Here is a 26,036-nt window from a genome sequence, read left to right as displayed (position 1 = left end):
CTGTGCCAAATAACCATTCGCAACTATTTGCAGAATAAGTCCCCAATTAATAATACTTTCATAGGAAACAGCATTCTCTTCCCAGTGGACTAACAGGATCTTGGGTGGAGGATGATATTCCTCTAAGTCAAAAGCAGCGCTTGTACACATTAGCTTTGGTATTACCACTCCTAGAATGCCCCAGCCAGCTTGGCAAGTGGCTTAAAAATTAACTTTTACAGGCACTTTCTTAAAAAGGCACAGAATAAAGGGTTAAACACCTCCAGAGTCCCAGTTTAATTCACACACCTAAACCTGACAAACACATTGGAACTACACTTATGAAACTACTGCATCACATGTCCTCTGGGCTTTATATCTCATACAGACAAGCATCTACTATTTCAACAGGAGGTGACAGGTGTAATAAAAGGTGATAATAATAAGAGAGGAGGAAATTCTGTTCCAGCTGCAAACACCGCTAACCCATGCCTACCACCTCCTGTGTGTCTGCAAAAAGAAATAGAGGAGGTCTCGTATTAAATACAAGTCACTTACTGTGCTTACTGTCAGGGGACCTTGTACACTACAAGATTAATTATGATGTGACATTCAATTTTAACTGGGGTGAGAACATCCTATGGACACCTGAGATTTGCAGTTTGGGAAGGATATTAAGAATTCTCACCCAAAGAGCCCTAATGCTTCACCAAACTACAAACATTTGGATTCCATAGGATACACCCATTGCAATGAAAGTGGAATCATAGTGCTACAGTTGTATAGTATGACAAAAGACAGTTGCTTGTTATCCAGGGTGACCATGTGTCCTATTTAAACAAATAGAATCATAAGAGGGGAAAGAGGGAGTTTGAAACGTTCTATTAGTGATTCGCTCCTATTCAGCAGAACCTGAGCAGGTACATAGGCCAACAGGTCAGAGTTTCCCCACTGTGGAAAGTTGTATTGAATTGTTATTTAAATTATAGTAATTATTTTTAAATTTACATCTATACACATATATAAACACTTGCAGATCTCTCTACTTTTAGGTCCTCTCTCTGGCTGATGTGATCCCTGCTTTCCTACTTTGGGGACATGTTTTCAGACCCATCTCGTTGCACAAAGGGCCATCTTGCCCAAATTTGCCATCTTCACCAGAACCAGGATATTTGCAATAAAAATGCAGTGAAGTGGAACTGTTAGTACAATGTGGGTATTTTTGTACTTCCTTGTATTTAAATGCTGTTTCATATTCATCCTGTCTAATAGTCTTCCATCCTAAGGTTGTGTCCCTCTGCAATTTGCTACAGGGGAAGATGGCTCATCCACTCTTAGCTCCACTGCTTTATTAAATGGAAAGGAAAGAAATCAGGAATCATTCAGAAGTCAAGATACATTCAGTAGACTCAAACAGTGAAGGTTTTCCTGGACTGCACCATTTTAAGAAGGAGACTGAGAGTTGTATAGGTAAGGATGGAAATACTGGTTTCTTACATATACACAGAAGACTAGGCTGACCACTTTTCCCTGAAATACTGATGGTGGTGAGGTTATGCACAAAGTCATTGATGGATAGTGTTGATACTGAGTCCTCCCACCACCTGCAGTCTGAAATGATACACTCCAGGAAAGACCATCAATGGCTTGGTCAACCAGGCATTGACTTTACTCATAAGACAGCTACATATTCCACACAAGTGCTAACCAAGAGCTTCAGTCCCTTCCTGCCCTCCCTAGAGAACCTCACCTTCATAGGACCAATTGTTGTTGAGGGTTTGTGAGAAAGCCTGCATCTCCTGCAGAAGGACTGAATCAGCCTGACTGCTGGTTTCCCCTCCATCGTCTTCATCCAAAATCTCTTCTTCCTCTTCTGGGTCTGGCGAATTTTGCATCATCTCTTCAATTTCTTCAATCACCTGAGAAAAGAACAGTAGCATCAAAATCACTTGGTAACATCTGGGTTTGGTGCTTTAAAAACATGTTCCTATGGAAACACAATGTTTTAAGAGAACCCAAGCAAAATTTGTGTTGTGTATCATCCCTAAAGAGTTCAAAATGTTCATTTTTAATGCTTCAGATTTGACTAGTTAAAAAAAAACATTCAGGAATGTCATCACAGCTTGTCATGCAAGGGCAGAAAATTATTAGTGTTAGTGTATTTTTTTATTATTCTGCATCAGCTACTCAATTAATTTTGTTAAGCATACTTACCTAAGTTAAGTTAGTTAACAAAGTAACCTCTCCTAGCCCTTCAGAATGGACCTCCTTGTCCCAATGCAGCCAATGCCTAGTAAAGTTGGTGGGGAGTTGTGGTTGTGGCAATAGTGTCACAATTGTGACTAAGTAACTTTTCCTGGCCCAGAGAAGTCAGGATAACTATACTTACTTGGAGTCCTTCCACACTGCCAAAATAATCTGGTTTGACACCACTTTAATTGCAATGACTCAATGCTATGGAATTCTGGGAATGGTGGTTGTTGTGGCACCAGAGTGGATTGCATTGAGCCATGGCAGTTAAAGCGGTGTCAAACAAGATTATTTTGGCAGTGTGGGTTAAGTATATTTAATACTAGTCGTTGTATTTTGACTGCCAGGGTGTAGGATACTGCAATCTCCTGCCTCACAAGCCCAAATAACCTGGCTGGCTTTGGCTACTGTTCTCCTTGACCAGCCCAGGGAGGGGGGTACAATTACTCTTCTGCTTCAAGTAGCAAAGTGTCTTGGGATAGCATAAGTGATCATGTGCCTTAAACTCATGCCAAACTCTGGAAATCCATAATACCTAAAAAAATAATAATCACAAAACATACATATTTCCACACTCCATGAGAATACCCCAAAGAAACCAAAAACTCTGAGCATGACTACTGAGGAACTACTGAGAAGTCTTGAATCAGTAACAGGAGGAATCTTATTCTTTGCATCACTGCAGTAAAGGTGGAAGTCTAGTTCAGTGATGGTGAGCCTATGGCACGCATGCCAGAGGTGGCACTCAGAGCCCTCTCTGTGGGCACATGTGCCGTTGCCCCAGCACAGAGTTTGTCAGAGTTTGGTACTAGAAAGCCAGAGGGACATGGCACTTTGCAATAAATAAGTGGGTTTTGGGTTGCAATTTGGGCACTCGGCCTCTAAAAGGTTCACCATCACTGGTCTAGTTGGTTCAGGGATTTTTGAAAGTGGTACTTTTTCAAGCTCTTCTGTACAGTTGGATCTGCAGGCATTTGAATCAACCATCAGTATCCCTTTCTTTTCTCCCTCCTGTTCTAGAGCAGATTACTGGCCATGCTGGCTGGGGGATCCTGAGACCTGTAGTCCAAAGATTTTTCCACCCTTAACTGATTCTAAGTTGGCATCAACTTGTGGTTCAGATGAACATATAAAGTTGTCTTATACCAAGTCAGAACTTTGATCCATCTAGCCCAGTACTGTTCTGCTGAAGTACTCTAGATTATCAGAAGGGGTTTTTGGAGAAGCTAGAAATTTAATCTGAGACGTCTTGCATGCAAAGCAGGTGCTCTACCACAGAACTCACAAAACAGTTATATTTTTATTGGGCCAACCAAAATATACAAAACACGTGTCACAAGCTTTCAAAACTCCACTGGGTTCTTCAACCGGCAAAGGTGTTAAAAATCATTCAGGAGGGAAACAAATGTCTATGTTAGTCACAGGTATAGAAATATCCTTGCTATATTGCTATTTTGTCCAGATGTTGCTGGTGTTGTTCTGAGCCAGGATGGCAAAGAGGAATATCTATGCACACAGGTCTCTCCTCCTCCCATGTAGTAATGGGAGACAAAGCAGTTAAAAGTCCAGGAAATAAAATTTAAATTTAAATTCCATTAATAATGCAAAAAGCCATTTCCTTTGTGATCCAGGATGCCTATGTACTTTGTGAGGCTACAGCCCCCTTTGCTGGACAGAAGACACTGAATTTCTGAAGAAGCCTCCATACCTTTGCATTAGAAATAAATTGAGGTGCTGTTAAGTAAATGATGACAAATGGAGTCCCAATATGTGTGTGTGTGTGTGTGTGTGTGTTTTACTTTTGTTGGAGGTAGAAACCTAAAATAGTAAAATTCCAGTCTACTGGATCCCTCTTTGATATCCCCCTGTAGCGGCTAAAATGCAGTATCTTCTCACCTAGGAAACATATCCAGGGGCAGCTTGTTGGACATTTAGCAAAATACAACAACATCCAAAATTCACAAAAACAATGATATCAATAATTGGACCAATAAAGATATCACTGTTTTATGGATTTTGGATGTTATTGTACTGTACTTTGCTATATGGCGAACACAGCTACCCCTGGATGTGTTACCACAAAACTGTGGTCCTTTATCTGATCTGCCTAAGAGATTCACCTTTATCTATCCTTGTGAGGTATCTCTTGGCATGAAGTTCTGACAACTGGGCATCACAGTCCTCCACAGAGCAATGACATAAGGATTATATCTAGATTAGGGGGGAAGATCTACAGTCCTTAGAAAAACCAAAGCCACCGCAACAGCATTAATCACAAGAGTGCTTCTTCCTTCCCAGAGTGAATTCAAGGTTTAGTACTGAGTTGTTGTTGTTGTTGTTGTTGTTGTTGTTGTGTGCCTCCAAGTCGTTTCTGAGTTATGGCAACCCTAAGGGAATCTATCATGGAGTTTCTTGGCAGGATTTGTTCAGAGGAGGTTTGCCACTGCCTTCCCCTGAGGCTCAGAGCATGCGACTTGCCCAAAGTCACCCAGTGGGTTTCATGGCTGAGCTGCGACTCGAACCCTGGTCTCCAGAGTTGTAGTCCAGCACCACACTGGCATAGTATTAAGATGTTCACTTAAAAAAAGAATAAAGGACTCCTGGATCTTTCAATGTTTTTGTGGTGAAGTGAATTTCAGCAGCTGATGCTTACGTGACAAGCTACATCCACTGAACCTTCCACTTCTACATAATAGGAACCCTGTCTGCTTCTTTTTTTCAAGTAAGCCTCCACGTTAGGACCCTCGACTTTGAACGGAGGCAAAGATGTCGTCAGCAATCTGATTGTTCTACATGGCTACCATTTTCAAAATAACGCAATAAATCTGCACGCTCTCGCTGCAGAAAACATCACTGGGAACAGCGGGGCACGGCAGCCACTCAATGAATGGGATATCATTGCCATGGAAACCAAGAGAAATTAACAGGTGCAGCAAAGAGCTGCACAGTATGGAACAGGCTTCCAATATTAATGGCTGACTCACTCCAAAACCTGAGCGCCAAAAGAGACAATCCCACAGAACCTGAGGCCACGGATTATGTGTGAGAAAAATGATGTGATATTCTACAGCCTGTTATTTATGTTTATGAATCTGTTGGGATTCACTGGGCAACATCCTCCTCCCCAGCTGCTCTGCAATATTTTTTTATCAGAGGTTTAAGTGGACAGGAAGACTTGACCTTTGCGGCTGGGATATTCTGGGCAGACTGTAGTATACTGTAGAATACTGTAACCTGGAGTCCAAACAAAATAAATTTTCTAGACTCTGCAGTCACTCCAGAATCTCTCAAAACATTTTAGTAGACAATGGGATGAAACAGATGGTCAAAAAGAGCCAACTTCCTGGCAGACTGGGGCATGGCATTCAGACATCAGCACGCTCCCCAGTCCACCGGGAACCTGGATGGCTAACCACACGTGTGGTGGACCCATGGCATTTCAACAGTGCAGTATTTACAACACTGCGCCAAAGAAACGCTTTTAAAAAGCCACTGCCACAGCAAAGGTATCCTTTCTCCAACTCAAAAAGGAGCAGCTGCCACTGACCCAACCTGGCAAGCAAAGAGGCAGCAGAAAGCCGCTCCATACCCACCGTCTGTTTTGTGCCTATGCAACTGTTAGGTGGATTGGTAATAGGTTGACTGGCCAAACCTAAGAGTGCTGAGAAATGGCTCCTCTTCATCTTGGACAGAAGGGACCAGTGGGATGCCACAGGATTCTGTCCTGGGCCCAGTGCTATTCAACATCTTTATCACTGATAAAGATGTTGGATGATGGATGATGGAATAGAAGGCATGCTTATCAAATCTGCAGGTGATACCAAATTAGGAGGTGTTACTAATATTCCCGAGGGCAGGATCAGAATTCAAAATGACCATGAACAGATTAGAGAGGCCAAAACAAACAAAATGAATTTCAACAGGGAGAAATAGAAGGTACTAAATGTAAGCTCCTCTATGGAGAAAGACTACACAATTTGGGTTTCTTTCTCTGGAAGCCAAGATGACTAAATTGAAGTTGTCATACTTCAACCACATCATGAGAAGGCATGACCCACTTTGGAGCTGTTCAATCTGCTCCCCCTCCTCCCCATGGACAGAAAAGGCAATAAAAAGGTAAAGGTGGCATTTAAAAGCACTCAAGAGGTCTATAAATCTATGAGCATTTCAACTATGGTTATGGGCCATTACTGAAAACTGCAAGCAAGGAAAGGAGCTGGTCATGTAAAAGACAAAACACGCTTTTATTAACATGCAACGGCTGAATACATCACAGAGACAAGCCCTTTTATTCTAGTCCATACCCTCCAGCATTTCACAGATGAAAATTTGGACACAGGTGGCCAAGTAAAATTAGAGTGTGGTTAAAATTACAAATTTTATTAATGAGGAAAAGCATTACAAAGCTTATCCCATTAGCAAATAAACCGTCTTACCTCTTCCGGCTTGAATTCAGGATCCAGGATGCCCCTGATGTTATCACACCTAAATTGCCACCTATCTATCTGGGATGCCCCCACCCGGATGCCTCCCAGGTCAAAGCCTTGCTCAGCCAGCACTATTTTGAAGTTGAGGAGCTTTTGAGTTCAAAAATTGGCCGGCTGAGCAAAGCTTTGACCTGGGATGATCCAGGTGGTGGCATCCCAGCTAGATAGGCAGCTATTTAGGTATGATAACATCCAGAGGCATCCCAGATCCTGAATTCAAGCTGGAAGAGGTATGGTGACTTATTTGTTAATGGGATAAGTTCCATAAACTAGGAGAAGTTTCACCAGTTTATTTTTGCCTGAATCTACTGGGAAGGGCAAATTCTGTCTGTTCCTGTCCTAGTCCCCTCCTTACTTGAGTTTGTACTTTGAACTCAGATTGCAGCATTTGAAGTAAGATGAGGACAAAGGGGGGAAATGGGATGATGTGGGAGAAAATGGGACACTATAAAAGCATCTGAAAAAGTGGGATTATAGAATATTAATCAGGACTATTCCTGCCAAATCAGGACAGTTGGAGGGTATGATAGTCATGTCATAAAAGACTGGAATCTCCTGAGAATTTTCCATTTTTCATCTGGGTAAAGTCAGGGGAAGGACAGGTACCTGGTCTGCTGTGAGTAGAGGCTCTTCGTTAATACCAGAGTCATTTTCACTCTTCTCATTAAGCTCGTCCTCCTCCTTCTCGCGGATCTGAAGGGAACAAAAACCCAAACTGCAGGCTGATTCAGTAGCAAGAATGGGCCCCACTTGGATTGCTGGTTTCTTCTCATGCTACTATTTAACTATAGAAACCACCCAGATCAGAACCAGGAAACTGACTTCAAGGATGAATGAATATGATATGCTGAAGTAATCCATAATAAGCATTGGCAAGATGATGTTCTTGTCCAGTTCCTCAGTTACAACAAAATCCAAAGTATATATCATGCTGGTACCTTTATTAGGCCAAACAAAAGCAAAAAAAAAAATTACACAAGCTTTTGAAGCTCACTTGACTTCATCATGCGCAGAAGTTAAAATTGTATAGGAGAAGAAAAGTGACGTTTGTAGAATCACAGACCTACATCTCACTTGAGATATTTGCTTCCCATTGGTGCTTAAGATGGTTTTGGGAGAGAGAGGGTTTATGAAAGATGAGGCCCCAGCCCTTCTTGGCCATGTGGGGACTAAAGACAAAGCTGTAAAAGCTGGATAATAAAATGTATTTGTCCCTATAAATCGACACAAAGTCACCAGGGTTCAGGGTTAGGATTAGGATTAGGATAAAGAGTTAAGGTTAGGGTTAGGATTAGGTTTTAGGTTTTTGGATTAGGGTTTAGGGGTTAATGTTAGGATTTAGGTTGAAAGACTTCCAAAAACAGAAACACCAGTACGGTCAAAGAAAATTGATTTCACTAACAAACAGGTCTTGCACTGATAGGTGAAAATGTTTGGCTTGTGGTGAGTGTGATTTAAATTGAAATTGCTTCTGGTGTGGTGGGATTTCCAACTCTGGCTGTAAAAATGAAGCATGCGCTCAATAAATTTGGTCCAACCTGAAAATGTAGGACTCCATTATAAATCCGCACCAGCTCACCTGGGTTAGGGTTAGGGTTAGGGTTTATGATTTATAGGATAGGGGTTAGGGTTAGGATTAAGGGTTAGGGTTAGAATTAGGATTAGGGTGAGGTTTAGGGTTAGGGCTCAGGTTAGGGCTAGCGAGACCACCATCATCTGAAACGCTATTCCACTGTCAAACAACTCTTCCAATAAAGGCAATCTTCTTAAGGTAAAACTAGATTTGTTTGTTTGTTTGTTTGATTGATTGATTGATTGATTTGTAATTTGAATCCATTGGTTTGTGTTCTAGTCTATGAAGAAAGGCAATTCTTTCACCTTGACAGTTCTTTGCAGTGCCATGATAACTCTGCTTCACCTCGTGGAACATTTCTCTAACATGATCTACAGAACCATTTCTAAGTGCTTCTGTTGTAACCCACTCCCCATACATTTCCAAACCATCCAGGTGCCCATTCATACTACATACATATAGCACTCTATTCCATTTTAACTGCCATTGCTACATGCAATAAAATCCTGGAGATTGGAGTTTGGTAAGGCACTAGAGATCTCTGGAAGTGAATTCTAAATATCTCTCCCTAGACTGCAAATCCCACGATTCCTTAGGATTTGGCATGGTGTTTAAAGTGGATTACTAGCACTATACCTGTGTAATCTGAAAGGCCCCCCAGGATAGAAACAACTTTATAAACGGGCTTCTCTTTTTATCTGCCCCAGAATCTGTAACTGTTTCCATAAACTTTAAAAGACTGATATGTATTTCATTAAAAGGTCCCTGTCTTTGTAAAATCATTTCACGGTCATCTAGCATTTTGTCTAAGAGGGTTAAATGATTGTTTGGGTCTTGAGGAACAGAGATTATGCCCATTCAGCTCCTCTCAAGGTCGGTGAATTCTGGCAGCAGTTCCAGGCAGTGCAGGAAAAAGAAATTACATCACAACTAGGGTTATTCAAGGTGGCTTAGGATTTCATCTTTCTCTTCTGTCAATAGGCAAAACCGCAGAGAGATGTGTAGGGAGCCACTTGGTTGGAGGCCATTTGAGGGTCAAAGGAAATGTGGACCTAGCTTCATCTTATACACAAGGCTTTCTAGAAATAACCATTCAAAACCATTTTGAGTTGGACTATAGAGATCAGTGAGATTTTCTCTTTGTTTCAAAAAAGTTAGCAATGTTTCCAGATTTCTTCATGATGCATCTGAAGAAATAGGCTCAAGCCTACAAAAACTCAGGCTACCAGCTTCTTTCTTTCAGTTAGGAGTTTATCAGACAAGAGAAATTGGAAGTATAATCCAATGGCAATCTGAACGCAATCATGGGGTTTAATGTTATTGTGTAATAACCCACTACACACAAATTCGGGCAATGGGAAGTCAGTCCGAGCGCAATCATATGGTTTCACGTTATTGTGTGATAGACTGCCACACGCAAATTCGGGCAATGGCATGCTATTTTCGGGCAATGGGGAGCCAGTTCGAATGCAGTGAGCATTCACATAATTTCACTAAACTAGCGACTTTACGTGAATGCGTTCTGGCCCCACTTTCTTTTCATTCGAAATTAAGAGAAATTCCTCACATGTGATAAACTCCTTAGTCTCAAGGATGCTACAAGATCTCTTTGCATACTGATTTCCCCGACTAATACAGCTATGTCTTTGTATAGAAAGAATTTCAGATTTTTTAAAAAAAGAGTATAGAAAAAAGCCAGTTATGGCTGACGGTTTACATCTCAATGTGACAGTGAATTTGCTCTGATTTTTAGCCTGAGATGTAAAGGAACTATCTAACATGCTGAGCTCTATCACTTAGCAGATTTAGAACCTTGGATAATTCCTTTAAAGTTTTGACTAACACTCCAGAGGACTAACTACCTCTGCTGAAAGCAAAACTAACATACAGTAGACCCTTGGTATCTGCTGGGGTTTGGTTCCAGGACTCCCCACAGACACCAAAATCCATGGATGTTGAAATCACATTAAATACAATGGCATAGTGAAATTGTGTCCCTTATATAAAGTGGCAATATCAAAGTTTGCTTTTTGATGTGTGTGTGTGTGTGTCTGTGTGTGTGTGTATGGTTGAATCCATGGATGAAAAATCCATAGACACAGAGGGTTGATTGCATTAACAAATCCCTAAGGGATCCTGATGGGAGCGGGATGTAGTGTATACAAAGTCAGGATAATGTTTTGCTTCCTGCTACGGTGCCACCAAACCCTTTCCCCTCCAAAACTGCTATTTGCCACCGATGGAATAATCAGTACAAGTGGTAGCCACTGCCTCAGGTTAACAGCAGCTTTGGGAGATGATTTTCATCAAAACCACAGCAGGCAAGGAAAAAAGTTAAATCCTGGAAACTCAACTATAATGATAATCCATGGAGGCTCCCCCAAACCACATTGCATCTCTCAAATTCTTTGTTCCTATTGCTTAGAAAATGGAAGAGAAATTGACATGGTTATGACCACCCAGGAGACTGTTTAACTTGCTGGATCTTCTCATAGAGTCATAGAATCATAGAGTTGGAAGAGACCATAAAGGCCATCCACAGACCAACCTCCTGCCATGCAAGAAATCACAATCAAAGCATCCCCCACAGATGGTCATCCAGCTACTGTTTAAAGACCTCCAAAGAAGGAGACTTCACCACTCTCCGAGGGAGTGTATTCCACTCTCAAACAGCTCTTACTGTCAGGAAGTTCCTCCTAATGTTGAGCTGGAATCTCTTTTCCTATAGCTTGCCTCCATTGTTCTGTGTTCTAGTCTCTGGAGCAGCAGAAAACAAGCTTGCTTCATCCTCAATGTGACACCCCTTCAAATACTTAAACAGATCTATCATACCACTTCTTAACCGTCTCTTCTCCAGGTTAAACATACCCAGCTCCCTAAGTCTTTCCTCATAAGGCATGGTTTACAGACCCTTCACCTCTGGACACACTCCAACTTGCCAACATCCTTTTTGAATTGTGGTACCCAGAACTGGACACAATATTCCAGGTGAGGCTTGACCTCATTTATTTCAATGTTAACACCAGATGCTACCACACAGACACACAAAAAAACACTGGTGTGACTACTATTTATTACCGTCATATGCCTAAGCAACAGCAGTCAATATGCCCTCCCTTGCCCCAGGCAAGACTTCCATTATTGCATTGGGGCTCTATGGAACAAGGAGTATCAGCAGGAACACAAAAAGGGATCGGGAGAGGATTTCATCATAGCCTAGGAGAAAAAAGCCCTCCTATCTAAAGTAATAATCGGAAATAATAGGAAATTTTCTTTGAGAAGGAAGTTTCAGGAAAATGTGAATATGGTGAACTTTTTCTCTATACCACTCGTCTCATTTTTGATACAGTAAAATTATGTGGCCTTTGGAGTTACCTTAGCCAGCAGATTTTGGATGCAGTAACTTTGAATGCAGAATAACGATTGTTACATAATGTATTATGTTTGTATTTTTCTTCCCAGGAAGGGTCAGAGGCACTTGTAAGATTTTATGCCATGGATGCAAAAATAACTGAGTTGGCCTAGGAAAATTTTATGCCTGGAGTTTTGGTAGAAGGATGCATATGGTCATGCAGGAAATCCTTTTTGGCCAATGTGGACCCTAATTTTGCAGCCTCCACAGACCTTTCACACTGCCCCATTATAGCACTTTAACTGCCAAGGTTCCATCCTATGGAATCCTGAGACTTGCAATATAGGAAGAGGTATTTAAAAGTCTGAGCCAGAAAGCTCTACTGCCTCTGCAAATTACATCCTCTGTGATTCCATAGGATGCTGTAATAGCAATTAAGCTGGGATCATAGTGCTATAACTGTGTAGTGTGAAAGGTGCCCAGATTCTGATGTAAAGCTCACTGTAGCCTGAAGAAGCATGCTTTCGTTTTGCTTGATTCATGAAAGAGCTCCCAGATTGCAACACATGCTTGCATAAGTTTAAAGGAGGATCAGAAGGTCATTAGGCAAACAGCAATAGTCTGTCCTATAGAATGACAGTCTAAAATCAATAGGCTTAACCCACTGATAACAGCCGTGCACAATCTGCAGTCAGCAGAGAACACCTGTTTCCTTCTTCCCCTTGGCAAGAACAGGAGAGAAGGCCAAAAGGCATTCTACTTATGTGTTCCTATATAAGTTCTCCATCACTGCCTCTCTAAATTGTCCATTTTGCCTGGCATCTCGCATATCCTGGTGCTAAGTTACTAAAAATAAAAAGTGTTCTCCGAACAAATTAACTTGCTTGGATTCACTGCCTGAAATATGAGCAATCAGAGGGGCCCAGACCTAATAGCTTTAGGGATGGCTCCCTAAACACCATTTTATACCACTGCAAGAGCACACTTCAATAAATATGTTCACTATGTTGCCCTCTGGCAAACATGGACATTGGTGTGGGTCTCCATCATCAGGACTTGACTGCTTCAGAGCACGAAATCAGAGCTGAAGGAAGTATTGGATATTGCTTTCTGAAAGCAACCCATGACCTTCTAGTCACAGTGTTCAACAGTACATACTCTTTGGGAAAGACCCAATGAATTAGATCACTGGGTGATCTGTGTAATCCTCAGTCAGCCTTTCTCATGTCTTTCCACCTACATACACCGTAGACCCTTGTTATACGCTGGGGTTTGGTTCCAAGATCCCCCATGGATAACAAAATCTGTGGATGCTCAAGTCCCATTAAATATAATGACATAGCAAAATGGTGTCTCTTATAAAAATGGAAAATCAAGGTTTGATATTTGAAATTTATACTTTTTTGGAACATTTTCAAACTGTGGATGCTTGAATCCGTGTATAAAAAAATCTGTGTATAAGAAGGGCCAACTGTATTTGGTATTTACCTCAAGCAATACCACCTGGTGTAGGTGAGAACTTGATAGGAGAATTTGGCAACTACAATTTTTGGCTTGGCCAGTAAGGCCAACCAAAAATTGTAGTATGATGGCCATGATTTGGCCCCAATTCTGGGGGCAGACTAGTAGATCTCCTTCCCACTCTACATTATTCAAATACTGTTTGAATATCTTGGCTCAATTTATTCTCTTCCTTCTTTGTCTATATCACAAAGAATACCTCACCTTTAAAAAAAATAATCTGACTACACTATCATCATCATCATCATCATCATCATCATCATCATCTGATTATCCTTAACTATGAACCTTATCAGACCCATTTTTCCCCCGTTATGGGCATGGGAAGGGGATGCTTGGGGCCACACAAGTCTGAGAACAAACACATTTTACTACACCTCAAAGTGTTCTCAATATGGCCCCATTCCAGCGCCTGGCACCAAACCATTCCCATTCAGGGCTGAGGCGCATCCTTTGCTTCAGTCAGCTATTGAAAAAGCTTGAAAAAGTTCATTTTCTATTTTAATTCCCAGAAGCTGTCAGACAGTCTTGAGGCTCCATATCAAGGTCTTGAGGCCACATATCAAAGTCTGCAAAAGTTACTTGTCTGATGTAAAGTCGAAGGCTTTCATGGTCGGCATCCATAGTTTTTTGTGGGTTTTTCAGGCTATGTGGCCATGTTCCAGAAAAGTTTCTTCCTGACATTTCACCAGCATCTGTGGCTGGCATCTTCAGAGAAATGTCTGAGCTACAGCTCTCAGAATTTTCTAACCAGCATAGCCAGTAGCCATACCAGCTTAAGGATTCTGACATTTGCAGCTCAACAATTAGTTTTCCAAGCTTTCTAGCAAAGTATTAGGGCACTTGGATTTTACCCTCCACTCCTTTGTGTGTGTGTATGTGTGTGTGCCTTCAGCAAATTATGGCAACCCCATGGATTACACAGGGTTTTCTTAGACAAGGAATACTCAAAGGTGGGTTTTCTTAGACAAGGAATACTCCTCTGAAATATAGCCTTCAGCACCTGGTGCTTAACCTTTTCCCCTGAAGGTGCCAAAGGTTGCTCCTGGGACCACTTTCATGAAAAGGAATTATTATACTCGGGCCTATGGCCACTTTACAGTATTAGAATCTGTGTGTCCTGCTGGGCAGTCAAAGAACTTAAGAGCTGTGCTGGATCAGACCAAAGGTGTATCTAGTTCAGCATTCTAGACACACAATGGCCAAGCTGTTGTCTACACAGGGGACAGCAATAGTGGCTGCCAAGATCCTATCCAAAGTCATACAGTATGTTTCTCAGAACTGTAATATTCCATTGGGGGATTCTGGACCTTCTGAAGGTTTCCATTGCTCACTGAAAATGACATCTCTTTGGCCATCTGTTGTTCATGCTTCCTGGTCTAATTAAATTAGCTCTTCACTCCAGTAAACTCATTAATAATTTAATACCTAATACGTTATTGTTGACTGAGCAGGATAACGAAGCCAGCAGTGGACTCTGCAGTTTTCCATTAGTCAGCCTGCAAAGGCAACACATACATTATTTTAGGGTCTGGGGATGTGAAGGGAAGAAGGACGGAGAAGGTGAAACTGCTCCTCTTTGCTATTGATCTAAACATGGAGGGATTTTATATCAAACTGAGTCTTCACATTCAGATTTTGAATCCTGGACTGATCCAAGGAGAAAAGGATACTTCTGCATTGGGCAGCCAGAATAATATATTCTGGGATCCCACACTAAAGGAGGCAGACAACCCTGCATCTACCAAATGGTTTGACTTTAGTTCCTATTAACCCAGCATGAAGACTGAGTACAGTATCATCCCTGTTAATCAAGAGGACCTGCTAGATCTTGGCTCTAGTACACCACCAGCTTTCAATTCAAGAGTTTGCATGGGGTGTCTAAAATAACATCTCCCAATTCCAGCACTGGTCTAGTCTGAGACAGCATCCCACATCTACAGGCCTTTCACACTACACAATTATAGTGTGATTCCACTTTAACTGACATCTTATGGAGTCCTGGGAAATGCAGTTTAGGGAGGTATACAATCAGCCCTTTGTATCCGGGGAGGGGTTCTGTTTAGGACACCTTCATGGATGGCAAATTCTGTGGGACCTCATGTCCCATTCTCCTTAATGGATGCGACTGTGTTGGTGTGGAGCATTCATGTGCCACCACTGAGAAGAACAAGGCCATCCAATCCGCAAATGGCAAGCTGACAGAAAGGAAGAGCTGGCTGTATTTAGAATTCATTGCCAGAAAGCTTTAGCACCTCACCAGGATTTCAGAGAATGTAAGCATGGCTGTTAAAGTGGAATCACAGTACTACAGATGTGTAGGTTGAAAAGTCTTTCAACAACACTCCAATAAATACTGCAATAGCATAAGGGCCTGGTTGGTTCTCGGCAGTGCTCTGTGATGTGTATCCTTTGGCCATCAGAGTCACCATTGTTCCCAAGTTCACCAGCCACACCATTGTTCCAAACGTGTCAGGCTGGAAGGCGGTACAAACATCGTCAATGTCAGTCTCAGAGCAAACAAGGGCCTGGAAGACAAGGCCTCCCTTTGCATGCACACACATCAGGCTGTTTCATTCACTGTCTCTCTCTTTATATAGCCCTCTCTCCCTTACCAATTCAGGAGTGCTGGGAAATCTGCTCTGCTGTTTGACAAGAGCTTCGTTCTCACATTGCTATTAGTCCTGCTCTATGGAATGGCAGACGGCTGTCATTTTGCATGCATTAATGGAGCTGCTTGATTATTGTCTTCTCATTCAACCATGTTTTCAAGCAATGCTTCTGCATAAGCTTGCCAAATATTTTATCTTATTGTTAATGGAAGGAAGTGGGGACAGAGAAATCCAGATAAGTACCTCTGTGTCGGAGACGTTGCCGTTTAGCACCTCAATGTTAGGATCTCTCCAGTCCTCGGAGATGGATGGGATGTAATTGTCCGTAAGAGCATCCCAAACCCTGGGAGGGAAAGAAAACAAGAGAATGTTAATAGAAGGAAGCTGCGTTGACAACAGGAGTGCTTCTCTCAGGGCAATTTTCTCAGCAGGCAGAATTAAAAAGAGCATGTGAAGCAAACCAGGAATGACAAAGCTGCTGCATCCTCGTCTTCTGCTGAATGACCAGGTCAAAAATAACAACAGAACAACCTATAGCACCTAAGATGAATCTGGTTATATAGTTTATCTAAACTGAATTGTAGGTACACCTTGTTCAGAGCCAGTCCCCCCCCAAAAAAAAAAACAACAACAACAAATGGTCAGGAAAGTTACTGTTTTCTTTTAATTCACAGCTTTCCACAACAAACATTATTCATTCTTTTAAAAAAGTCCAGTAAGATCCAAAGAAAGATCTACAAACCCTGAAGGCATCATATCTTCAGTGAGCATGGAGGCAGGGTCAAGTCTGGTTAGTACTTGGATCTAGATTACCAAGGAATACAGGTGTGGTAAGTTATATTTTGAGAACCAGGAGGGTATAGTGGTTTGAGTGCTGGACTAGGACACTGAGAGCCCAGGGTTCAAATCCCCACTCAATCATGGAAACCCACTGGGTGACCTTGGGCAAGTCACACACTCTCAGCCTCAGAGGAAGGGCAAAGGCAACCCCTCTCTGAACAAATCGTGCCCAAAAAACTCCATGGCTTTAGGGTACCCAGAAGGCAGAAATGACTTCAAGGAATACAACAACAAAGCTATATTTCAGAGGAAAGCAGCTACACACCACTTCTGAGTATTCCTTACCCAAGAAAATGCTATGAAATTTATGGTGTCGCCATCAATTGACAGACCACTTGAAGGCCATGTGCACGCACATGCACATGAACACACACATAGAGTATTCAAGGATGACCCCCTTGTGGAAGGTGTCTTCTGCTCACAGTAAGATTGTTTTATTCCTCCAACTACTAGAGTATTACGTGACAAAAATTAAACTGAATTTAGCAGTGCTCTTCTACTAGCAGAAGAGGAAGCATGAGAACTGCAACAAAACCTATGCATTATCTCATGCAAGCATCTGTGGAGCATTACAGTGCTACATTTTTTTTATTCTGACCATTAATTGCAATTATGAAAACACTTATTCACAACACTGTGTTTCAGTTTACCTCTTTAGATTAAAAAGAACAACAATGTTACGAGGTTAATCACTCATATTTGTTTCAACTGCTGGGGAACTGAATTGGAGACCTGTATCCCAACTGGCAGTAGCTCACCAGGGTTTCAAGCAAGACTTTTTATTAATCCTACCAGGAGGTTTCTGTTATTCCTAGTGATCTCCCATCCAAGTACTAACTAGCCCCAACCCTGCTTAGCTTCCAAAATCAGATAAGATCAAATACATTCAGGAAACTATGGTGGTATACTGAGTGAGTCCATGGCTAAATTTAGATTTAAATCCAGTATTTCCAAAGTCTGAATATACAGAATTAGCTAATTCTAAAATCAGATGAGATCAAGTACATTCAGGAAACTATGGTGGTATACTGAGTGAATCCATAGCTAAATTTAGGTTTAAATCCAGTATTTCAAAGGTCTGAATGTATAAAGAATTAGCTAATTATAAAATCAGAGAGTTATGCATATGATTAAAGATATATAATTTCTTTATAATTTTATTGACATGCTTTGATTTTACATTACTTGGATATTGAAATATGGTAGTTTTTTAAAACTATTATTATTATTATTATTATTATTATTATTATTATTATTATAGCTTTTTAGGTGCTGCCTTGAATCCTATATCAGGAGAAAGGCCAGATATTTAATAAAGGGAGGGAAGGGATGTGGTTAAGGCAAATTAGGTGGAGTCAGATATAATTCTTAATAATTTGGACATTTTTCCATCAACAATCCCAAGCTTAATTCTCTGTATATGTGCCTTGGTGTAACAACTCCCTTATCTAGAAACCTCCAGAGGGGAACGGTTTGCACTCCTTCTAATTGAATTAAATTCAATTATTTATTGTTCTATTTTAATTATTTAGTACTACTGCTACTAGTAGTATTTTATGGTGCAGTGCCTACTTTTCCAGCTGTGAAGGAAAGCAAAAATAGTGTGACTGTGGGTTGTAATCAGAGTGCCGGCCACTGGATGTTGCTTGATAATGGACTCTTAGGGGCTAAACAGACCGCCCCCTTGGAGCGGATCCCACAGCCCCTTTCCTCGCCAGATTGGGGCCGCAGGAACTACACACCTCAGCCCCGATCCGGCATTTTTTTTTGGGGGGGGGGTAAAAAGAACTGCAAAATGCCGCTCCTTTTGGAGCCAGAAAAAGGGCACCTTTGCTGCCATGGCAGCACTTTTCGGTGCTCCTTTTGGTGTGCGTCATCTGGACTCTGCACCAAATGAGTGCTGTGATGCTGCCCGCCATGCAGTCAGGTAGGTGGCATGATGGCGGCTTGGGGTGGAGTTGAAGCATGCGTTGTGCAGCCACCATTCCGTCCCAAGGCCAGCCTTTAACGCCGGCCTATTCAGCCCCTTTCTCAATGGGGTTGATTTGCATGAATTTCAGGGGTATCTACAATCTGATCAGTTTTAATCTTATATTTTGGGTTCTTGTTACATGTTACAGCCAATTGTCATAACAAATCAACAAAGCATTTCATTATCATAAAATCATTTTGTTTGTGGAATAAACACAACACAAAATCAGCCACAGAGACAAACGCAGTTGCCAGCTGACCTATTAGACCCAGTCTCAACTTTCTGTGAAGTAAATCCCATGAGGTCAATGAGAGGCTGAATCGATTGGTCCAGTTTACAGTTGGGTTGCCTCTGAATGTACATAACACAGAAATAGCACTTCGATACCACTTTCCCTGTCATGGCTCTGTCCTACAGAATCCAGAGATTTGTATTCTGGTGAAGTACTGAAAATTCTCTGCTAGAGAGCTGATACAGGAGTGGGAACTAGAGCTCTCGACAAGATCATTGTAAGTGCCTCAACCCAGTACAAATCCCAGGATATAAAGTGATATCAAACTCATATAACTAATATAAAATAAAAAAGAGCATACATCTCATACTGAATGGTCAGCACAGTCAGTTTCATGCCCACTGACAAGAGTTTCTGCATGAGTTTAGACTAAAGCCTTGGCAAAAGCAGGACTCTACTTTGATGCAAAGACACACATGTACAATATTTAGCTAAAGAGACTTCTCACATCATATATTGGAGTTCAAGCCATAGCGAAACTTCTAGGGTCTACTGAGGTCTAACCAGTCATGTAATATGCACCTGAATATACATCAGTGCACACAATGTATGTGGCACAAAGGTTTGACAGGCTGAAGTGGGAAGAGCAAGTGGGGGCCAGCGCACAAGCAGCATGATTTGGATCTTTGAGAGCAATCCCAAGTATCTCGATTTCAGCTCCAGTCCTGCTTCCTCATTCAGATTGATTCTTGTGATTGTTGTTTACTAAAAGGGAATCAGCACTATCATGAAATAACAAGCTTTTTGGCATAACTGACTTTTGTGAAAGGTAAGGCTCTGTGGAGACATATTTAGAATAGTAAACCATGTCTCTGTTCAGGGAAATAAACAGGCCACATTTCTGGGATCAAGCCAAGACAAAAAGGGAGGGCTTTACCAGCTGCAGGGAGCTAAACAGGGGAGGAACAGATTCAACACCAAAAAGAACAAAGATACTGGGAAAATCTAAGCCTTGTAATGCAAAACAAAGAGAAATTATTCTTTAGTCCATGAAAGAGATGCTGGATTTTCTTTGCCTGCCAACAATAGAGTCCACTGATATTTGCCCCCAGCCACAGTTTTTCATTCAACTTTGCAGAAATGTTATTGACGTATCATAGTGTAATAATAAAGAAAGACCGAAGTTGATTGCACTCCTAGGGTTGTCACCTAGACATTTCTCTCTGGCTTGAGATTCAGAATAAGTTATGAGAGCTCTCTTTAGCTAAATGCTGTGTAGGTGTGTGTTTCTTTGTGTGTTCTGTATGTCTTCACAGCTAAGTAGAGTTCTAGTTTTTCTGAGCTATTAGTCTAACTCATTCAGAAGATCTTCCTAAATTTTTACTCTTAAAAATCTACTACATAAATGGTAGTAAACTGACAATCTCCCCTTTCCCCTCTTCTGCTCTCCCAATCTCTTTCCTTTCTGTGACTTGTCTTTGAGATGCTAAGCTTGAGCACAATCTTGGTACTGACCTATGTAAGCCACTGTGAGGTATTTTCAGATTAAGAGTGGGACAAAAACTCTAAGAATAACTACTGTTACTCACTCCTCATCTTGCAAATTTTCCTCCTCTTCTTGTATCTGGAGATGGTTTTTCACAGGGGCCAAGTTCTCAGTTTTGGCATTGTAATTCCGAAAGCAGACATTGAGCTTTTCATCAAATTCATTCACCAAGTCTTCCATGGACTTGAAGCTGATGATTTCAGAGGAGAAATTCTCAAGCTCAGAAAGGGAAGGGTCTTCCAAATGCTGAGGAGAGGACCCATAAAAATAACATGATTTCTCTTCCCTCTCTTCTATGTAGCATGGCCTCAGGTCTTCAAACTCTTCATCCAGGCTGACCAGAGGGGCCTCCATCTTGGGTTGGCTGGGAGAAGAAGGATGACTTCTGGAAGGACAAAGAACAACAGTGAGCCCATACAGTGCAATACAGTCCATCCATGCTTGCATCCCGGGTGTGTGCCACCAGTACTATCAACTCTAGCTCTTACTTATCCTTGGTGACTGGCTAGGATAGTGCTTTGCAGGAAAAAATCTCCACAATCTCAACACTTTTCCTTCTTCTTATGGAGTGAAGGTATATCCTTCCAGTGCTGAAAACAACAGGAAGCAGAGAGACCCAGGAAGGTGTCATGCCAGCCCCATTCTCACAGCAGTCAAGCAAGAAAAAATAAAATAGCAACATACCGCTTTGCAGCCATCCATCATTGCACTTCAGTCAATTGCATGACCAGGGCTGCTGCCCTCATCATGCTCTCTTCCTAAATTCACCCTTAACCCTGTCTCCCTGCCTTTCCCTACCCAGCATGTTTTCAGGGATAATGAGGGGCAGGTGGCACAAGACTTTTTTGGTTGGGTTTGGTGCAAAAAACGAACAGGGCTAACCCTCTGGAAACTAGAAACAAAAAGCAGTCGTCAAAAGAGACAGCTTTTAAATTACAGTTAAAAGAAATACAACCAGCATTGGCCACTATATTTCTGCCAGTTGTGGCTCAACTTGCTTCCATCCATTCTGTTTGTTACGTTGGTCAGTATGTTTTGTCCCCAGCTCAGTCTCCAAAGTACTTTGGATATTATAGTCTGCAAAGGGGGTGCATTAGCAAAGCCATACATGGGACAAAGCTGAAACTCTGGGGCCCACATGCCTCCTCCAGTCTGAAAGGAAACTGTCCACTTGCCTGCTCTATCCATTGAGCCCTCTTGCTACTTAATGGATGGCAGCCAAAACTCTTCTCCTCTGGGTTACATTTTCTCTATTGTCACAGCAAGCATTACAAATAACAAGGAACCATTTGACTGTCAATCCGTTTCTGTGACAACCACACATGCACGGATACGCACAAACACAAACACACACAGAGCACAAAGAAACAACTGTTTCTGCCATTTGGTAGGATCTGTGGATCATCTTAAAGCATCTCACAACTTTCCTGGGAGCCAGGCTAATTTGAATGGCAATGCTTTATTATGGATGTCTATAGTTGAAAAGGGTGTGGGAGCACTTCCTTGGTGGTCCCTCTAATTCAGATAATGAAACACTGCTCTGGATACAATGGCATACCTGCTGACCTTGTATAGATGAGAACCAGAACACAATTACTATTTATAAAGATATTTACAGAAGTGATGGTGATAGGGGTGGAAAATAAGCCATGCATATGCATCTATGCATGCATTTAAATACACATATGCTTGAGTCATAAGCTCATGTAGCTCAATGGTAGAGCACATACCTGCATTTCAGTGTTTGGCATCTCCAGTGTTTATTTTGCTGTTATTTTAAAGGTTCAGATCATACAAAATAGTCTTGGCCTGAGACCTTAGAGAGGGGACAGAGCACTTTTTGGGCTCAAGGACCAAAATCAATTTCAAAAAAGTTCTTGGAGGAAGCTGGATTCCAGCTGTGGGCAGAACCAAAGACCAAAGATTGGGCCAAAAATGCCACTATATTTTAGCTCAAAACTGTCAAGATAGGGGCATTTAGAATGCAGGGGGGTCCGTACAAAATATGGGAAACCACTTCATGGAGGTGCCATTGAAAGGGACTGGGCAAAATCAGAGAACTGGATTCAAACTCCACAAGGGGTAGATTTAGCCCTAAGGACTGAGGTTTTCCATCCTTGGAACAGATAACATGGAGGTTCAGTTTGACATTCTACAAGGCAGCTTCCTATGCAAAAATTGCAGTAATAGATTATGTCCTTAAAATTCAGAGGAAATCAAAACACTAAGCATATCTTACTATGCTGAATTTCTTTACTGACTTCTCCAGGAACAGCTAATCTGTAGTTCATTTTGTATCTCAGAAGATGATTTGAAATTTATCTTCTTTTTTAAAAAAAATATACAAATTAGTTTATTCCAGAAACTAGAGCAGATTTTTTGCTTGTGGACAGTAAGTGAACTATTTGCAGTGGGCCCTTGGTATCCACTGGGGTTTGGTTCCAGGACCCCCATGGATACCAAAGTCTGTGGATGCTCAAGTCCCATTAAATACCATGGCATAGTAAAATGGTGTTCTTTATATAAAATGGCAAAATCAAGGTTTGTTTTGTGAAATGTATTTTTGGAATATTTTCAAGCCGTGGATGCTTGAACCCATGGATAAAGAATCCATGGATACAGGGGGTCAACTGTATTAATAGTGATATTTGAGTTAAGTTTTTGAAAGGTAACTTCTGTATGTTACTTGATGGATGCATTATGACAGTGCAGTTACCTGGCTGGATCAACAAATTGAATTGAATTGAATTGCATGGATTGGTAATCCATAATTATTAGCAGTACTGAGTAGTAGATATTTTTAATCTGGTGTCATGCATATGGTATTCATACACATGCAGCCAATGTCATTAAACATAACGAGGAGAAGGAGTAAGGAGCAACATACAGCCCTACAGATGTTGCTGGATTCCAAATTCCATGAAAATCAGCCAGCCTGGCATTGGTGAAGCGTGGTAAAAGCAGTTATTCATCAACATTTGTGGGACCACAGGTTCCATTCATAAAAACACAAACTATACATCTTTTAGGAAACTACTTTTTTTAAAAAAAAATGCAATTGAATAACTTTGGTGTGTTTATTTACAGGTCTGGCCTAAAATAAATGATAGCCAGACAGTCCACTTCTGCCAGCATTTCATTACAAATCATCATCATCATCATCATCATCATCATCAGTCAATGCACCTGCCTTCTAAAAAAAATCTGTTCACCCCCCAACGGTGCCATGTCCTATTCATTCCACATCCCTACTTGCCATGCTGTTCCAACAATAGCTATGCTTCACTCTTGACCTTGCCGCGCCAAGGGCTTTTTATTATTCTAGCCTTTTCACACATCTTCTGCCGAGGACAACAACAAAGCCTTCTTTCCTCATGGCTACGCACGCAGAGTCGAGACAAGGGGCTTTAAAATGTGAAGGCCCCAGGGCTCTTTGTGCCACCTCTCCCCCTTTCGGTCACTACTCTTTCAAGCCTTCAGTGCTGAATTTTAACTATCGTCATCTTGAATCCCCCTAAAAGAATGCAGTCTCCTGTAGCAGGAATGACCTCCCATTCCAAGGGGACACTCAGCTTCTGGGCAGACAGCAGATCTTCCAATAGGATGCTTCATTTCACATGCAGCCTTGGATTCCCTTTGGCCAAACACAATGTGACAGAAGCAGCTGAAGACAGAAGACAAAGGAAAATAGGGAATTGGAAATACATTTCTGCGGAAGTGTCACCAACCAGTTCACCTCTCCTTCACAACACACACACAATCGCACAACCCTTCTGCCACTCTTATCTTTGAGGTTCCTTACACTTGTCCTTCACAAAATCTCACCTCTTTTACATTAGCGATTAATGATGATGGAACAACAAACTATAAAATATACAAAATATATGAAACAAATGCAAACTACAAACTAAAAACATATCTTCACCTAACAAAAAAGATGACTAACAACTAACAGCTGTAGGTATATTTCATTATAAATCCCACTCCTCTTTTTCTTCCGTGTTAATTTTACTTTGTCTATGTATTTATCTCATATTTTCAAAACCAAAGCTTTTTTTCCCCTATGTATTGTAAATCTTTCAAAACAATTCTAAATAGGAAAACCATTTCGTATCATCTCATTATGCATTCATCGATTGCCAGGAGTAGTTCTTTTTCCATTTTAGGGCATAGAAACTTCTGGCAGCAGATGCCATGTAGAATATAATTGTTCCATATTTTTTATTCAGGTTTTCATCCAGATGGTTTTTTAAGGATCATTTCTATCTACTGGTGTATTGATCTTCCTATTAACTATATCTACTGTTATCAAAAATAAGAAGAGATACAGAGGGCAGCTCTGTCTGGTTCCTTTTTAAACTTTAAATGACTTTGTTCTCTCCCCATTTATTATGATTTAAGCATGTATATCACTTTTATCCAGCCCCCATCCCAACCTTTCCCATCTTCCTTCTTAACTTCCACAATTAAATTCCAGTTAATACTATCAAATGCTTTTTTCAGAAGTATTAAAGCCAAATTCTTATCTGGATGTCTTCCACAGTGTACTATTATGTTTAATACTAATCTTGTGTTATCTTTTAACTATCATCTAGGCATAATACTGCTTTGGTCCTCCTGGATCCTGTGTTATAATCTCCCTTTTAATCTACTGGCCAGAATGGAGGAGGAAATTTTGTAGCCAATGTTCAGCAGAAACCTATGGTTTTCAAAGACTTTCTGGCATTGTAAAGAACCTTGCTACAATTATTTGTTTGTTCCTTCAAGAAGAAAATTAGCGAAGAAATACATCCCCATCATTTATGCTCTGTTGTCCAATTATCTCCATTGCTGGGGGGAAAGCATGGGCAAACTGCATTCTTGCAGACTCTCTTCTTTATTAATGGACTTTGGCAGGCTTGCTTGATAGTAGTAGTAGCAGCAACGTAAAAGTATCTGACAGACATGAGACTCCTTTGCACTGCACAATTATTGTGCTATGATTACACTTAAACTGCCATGGAATTCTGGGAGATGTATTTATAATTTTCAGCTTCTGACCTCTAACATGTCATCTGATTAAAACACCAGGATGCTATAGGATGTTGTCACCGCAGTTAAAGTGAAATCACAATGTTATCATTCTGTACATTGTGAAGAGGGTCTACCATCCCTGTTTCCCACAGTATTTCACTGACACATGTCAGAAGATTTGTGGGGGGTATTAATATGGAAGCTGGACTCAGCTGTCTAGGGTTCCTCAGATGGTTCTCAGATGCTGTCCATCCACATGTTTTGAACTTCACCTCCCAGAAGCATCAGCCACCATGCCCAGTGGTCAGGGATTCTGGGAGCTGTATTCAAAAACATCTAGGTGACTACAGCCTGACAGCTACAGCCTCTGAATACAGAGCTGAAAAATGCAATGAAGTATTAGCATCAGCAGCAGGCCTGCCAATGTGAGGAGCCTTCAATAGCTGCCCCAGGATGCCAGATGCTGACACAAGCTCAGGCCATTTCCAGATGAGCTCTGTTTGCACTTCCTGTGGGCCTCCCTGAGGAGCCACACATCACAGTCACACTGTCAAGGTAAAAGTGTATTAGAGGTCACCTTGCTTTGTGAGCCAGTTGTGAAGAGCTCTTCCCTCCACACTGATCTTTAAAAAATAATTAAGAAAAGAGACATGGAAAAA

At 41.3% G+C, this 26,036-nt stretch overlaps 1 protein-coding gene across 5 annotated transcripts in view; it reads right to left on the bottom strand.

Annotated features, from left to right (window-relative positions):
* FEZ1 (fasciculation and elongation protein zeta 1) overlaps nt 1–26,036 on the bottom strand; it is a 41,276-nt gene that overhangs the window by 13,944 nt on the left and 1,296 nt on the right. For 3 of the 5 annotated variants that reach the window (XM_089537483.1, XM_089537480.1, XM_089537481.1), the window contains exons 2-5: nt 20,408–20,749; nt 16,018–16,117; nt 7,323–7,409; nt 1,730–1,898 (exon numbers count right to left, since the gene is read on the bottom strand). In XM_089537483.1, the coding sequence (XP_089393609.1) occupies nt 1,730–1,898; nt 7,323–7,409; nt 16,018–16,117; nt 20,408–20,718 (667 nt within the window). In that variant the 5' untranslated portion in view covers nt 20,719–20,749. Of the gene's footprint in view, nt 1–1,729; nt 1,899–7,322; nt 7,410–16,017; nt 16,118–20,403; nt 20,750–26,036 lie in introns of those variants that run through there. The other 2 variants (XM_089537482.1, XM_089537484.1) reach the window with 2 other exon arrangements.

The sequence above is a fragment of the Sceloporus occidentalis genome, unplaced genomic scaffold, assembly GCF_023333645.1.
Source record: "Sceloporus occidentalis isolate IW3139 unplaced genomic scaffold, rSceOcc1.0.p SCAF_9, whole genome shotgun sequence".
In the NCBI taxonomy this organism is placed as follows: Eukaryota; Metazoa; Chordata; class Lepidosauria; order Squamata; family Phrynosomatidae; genus Sceloporus; species Sceloporus occidentalis.
This window is presented reverse-complemented; position numbering and strand designations above follow the sequence as displayed.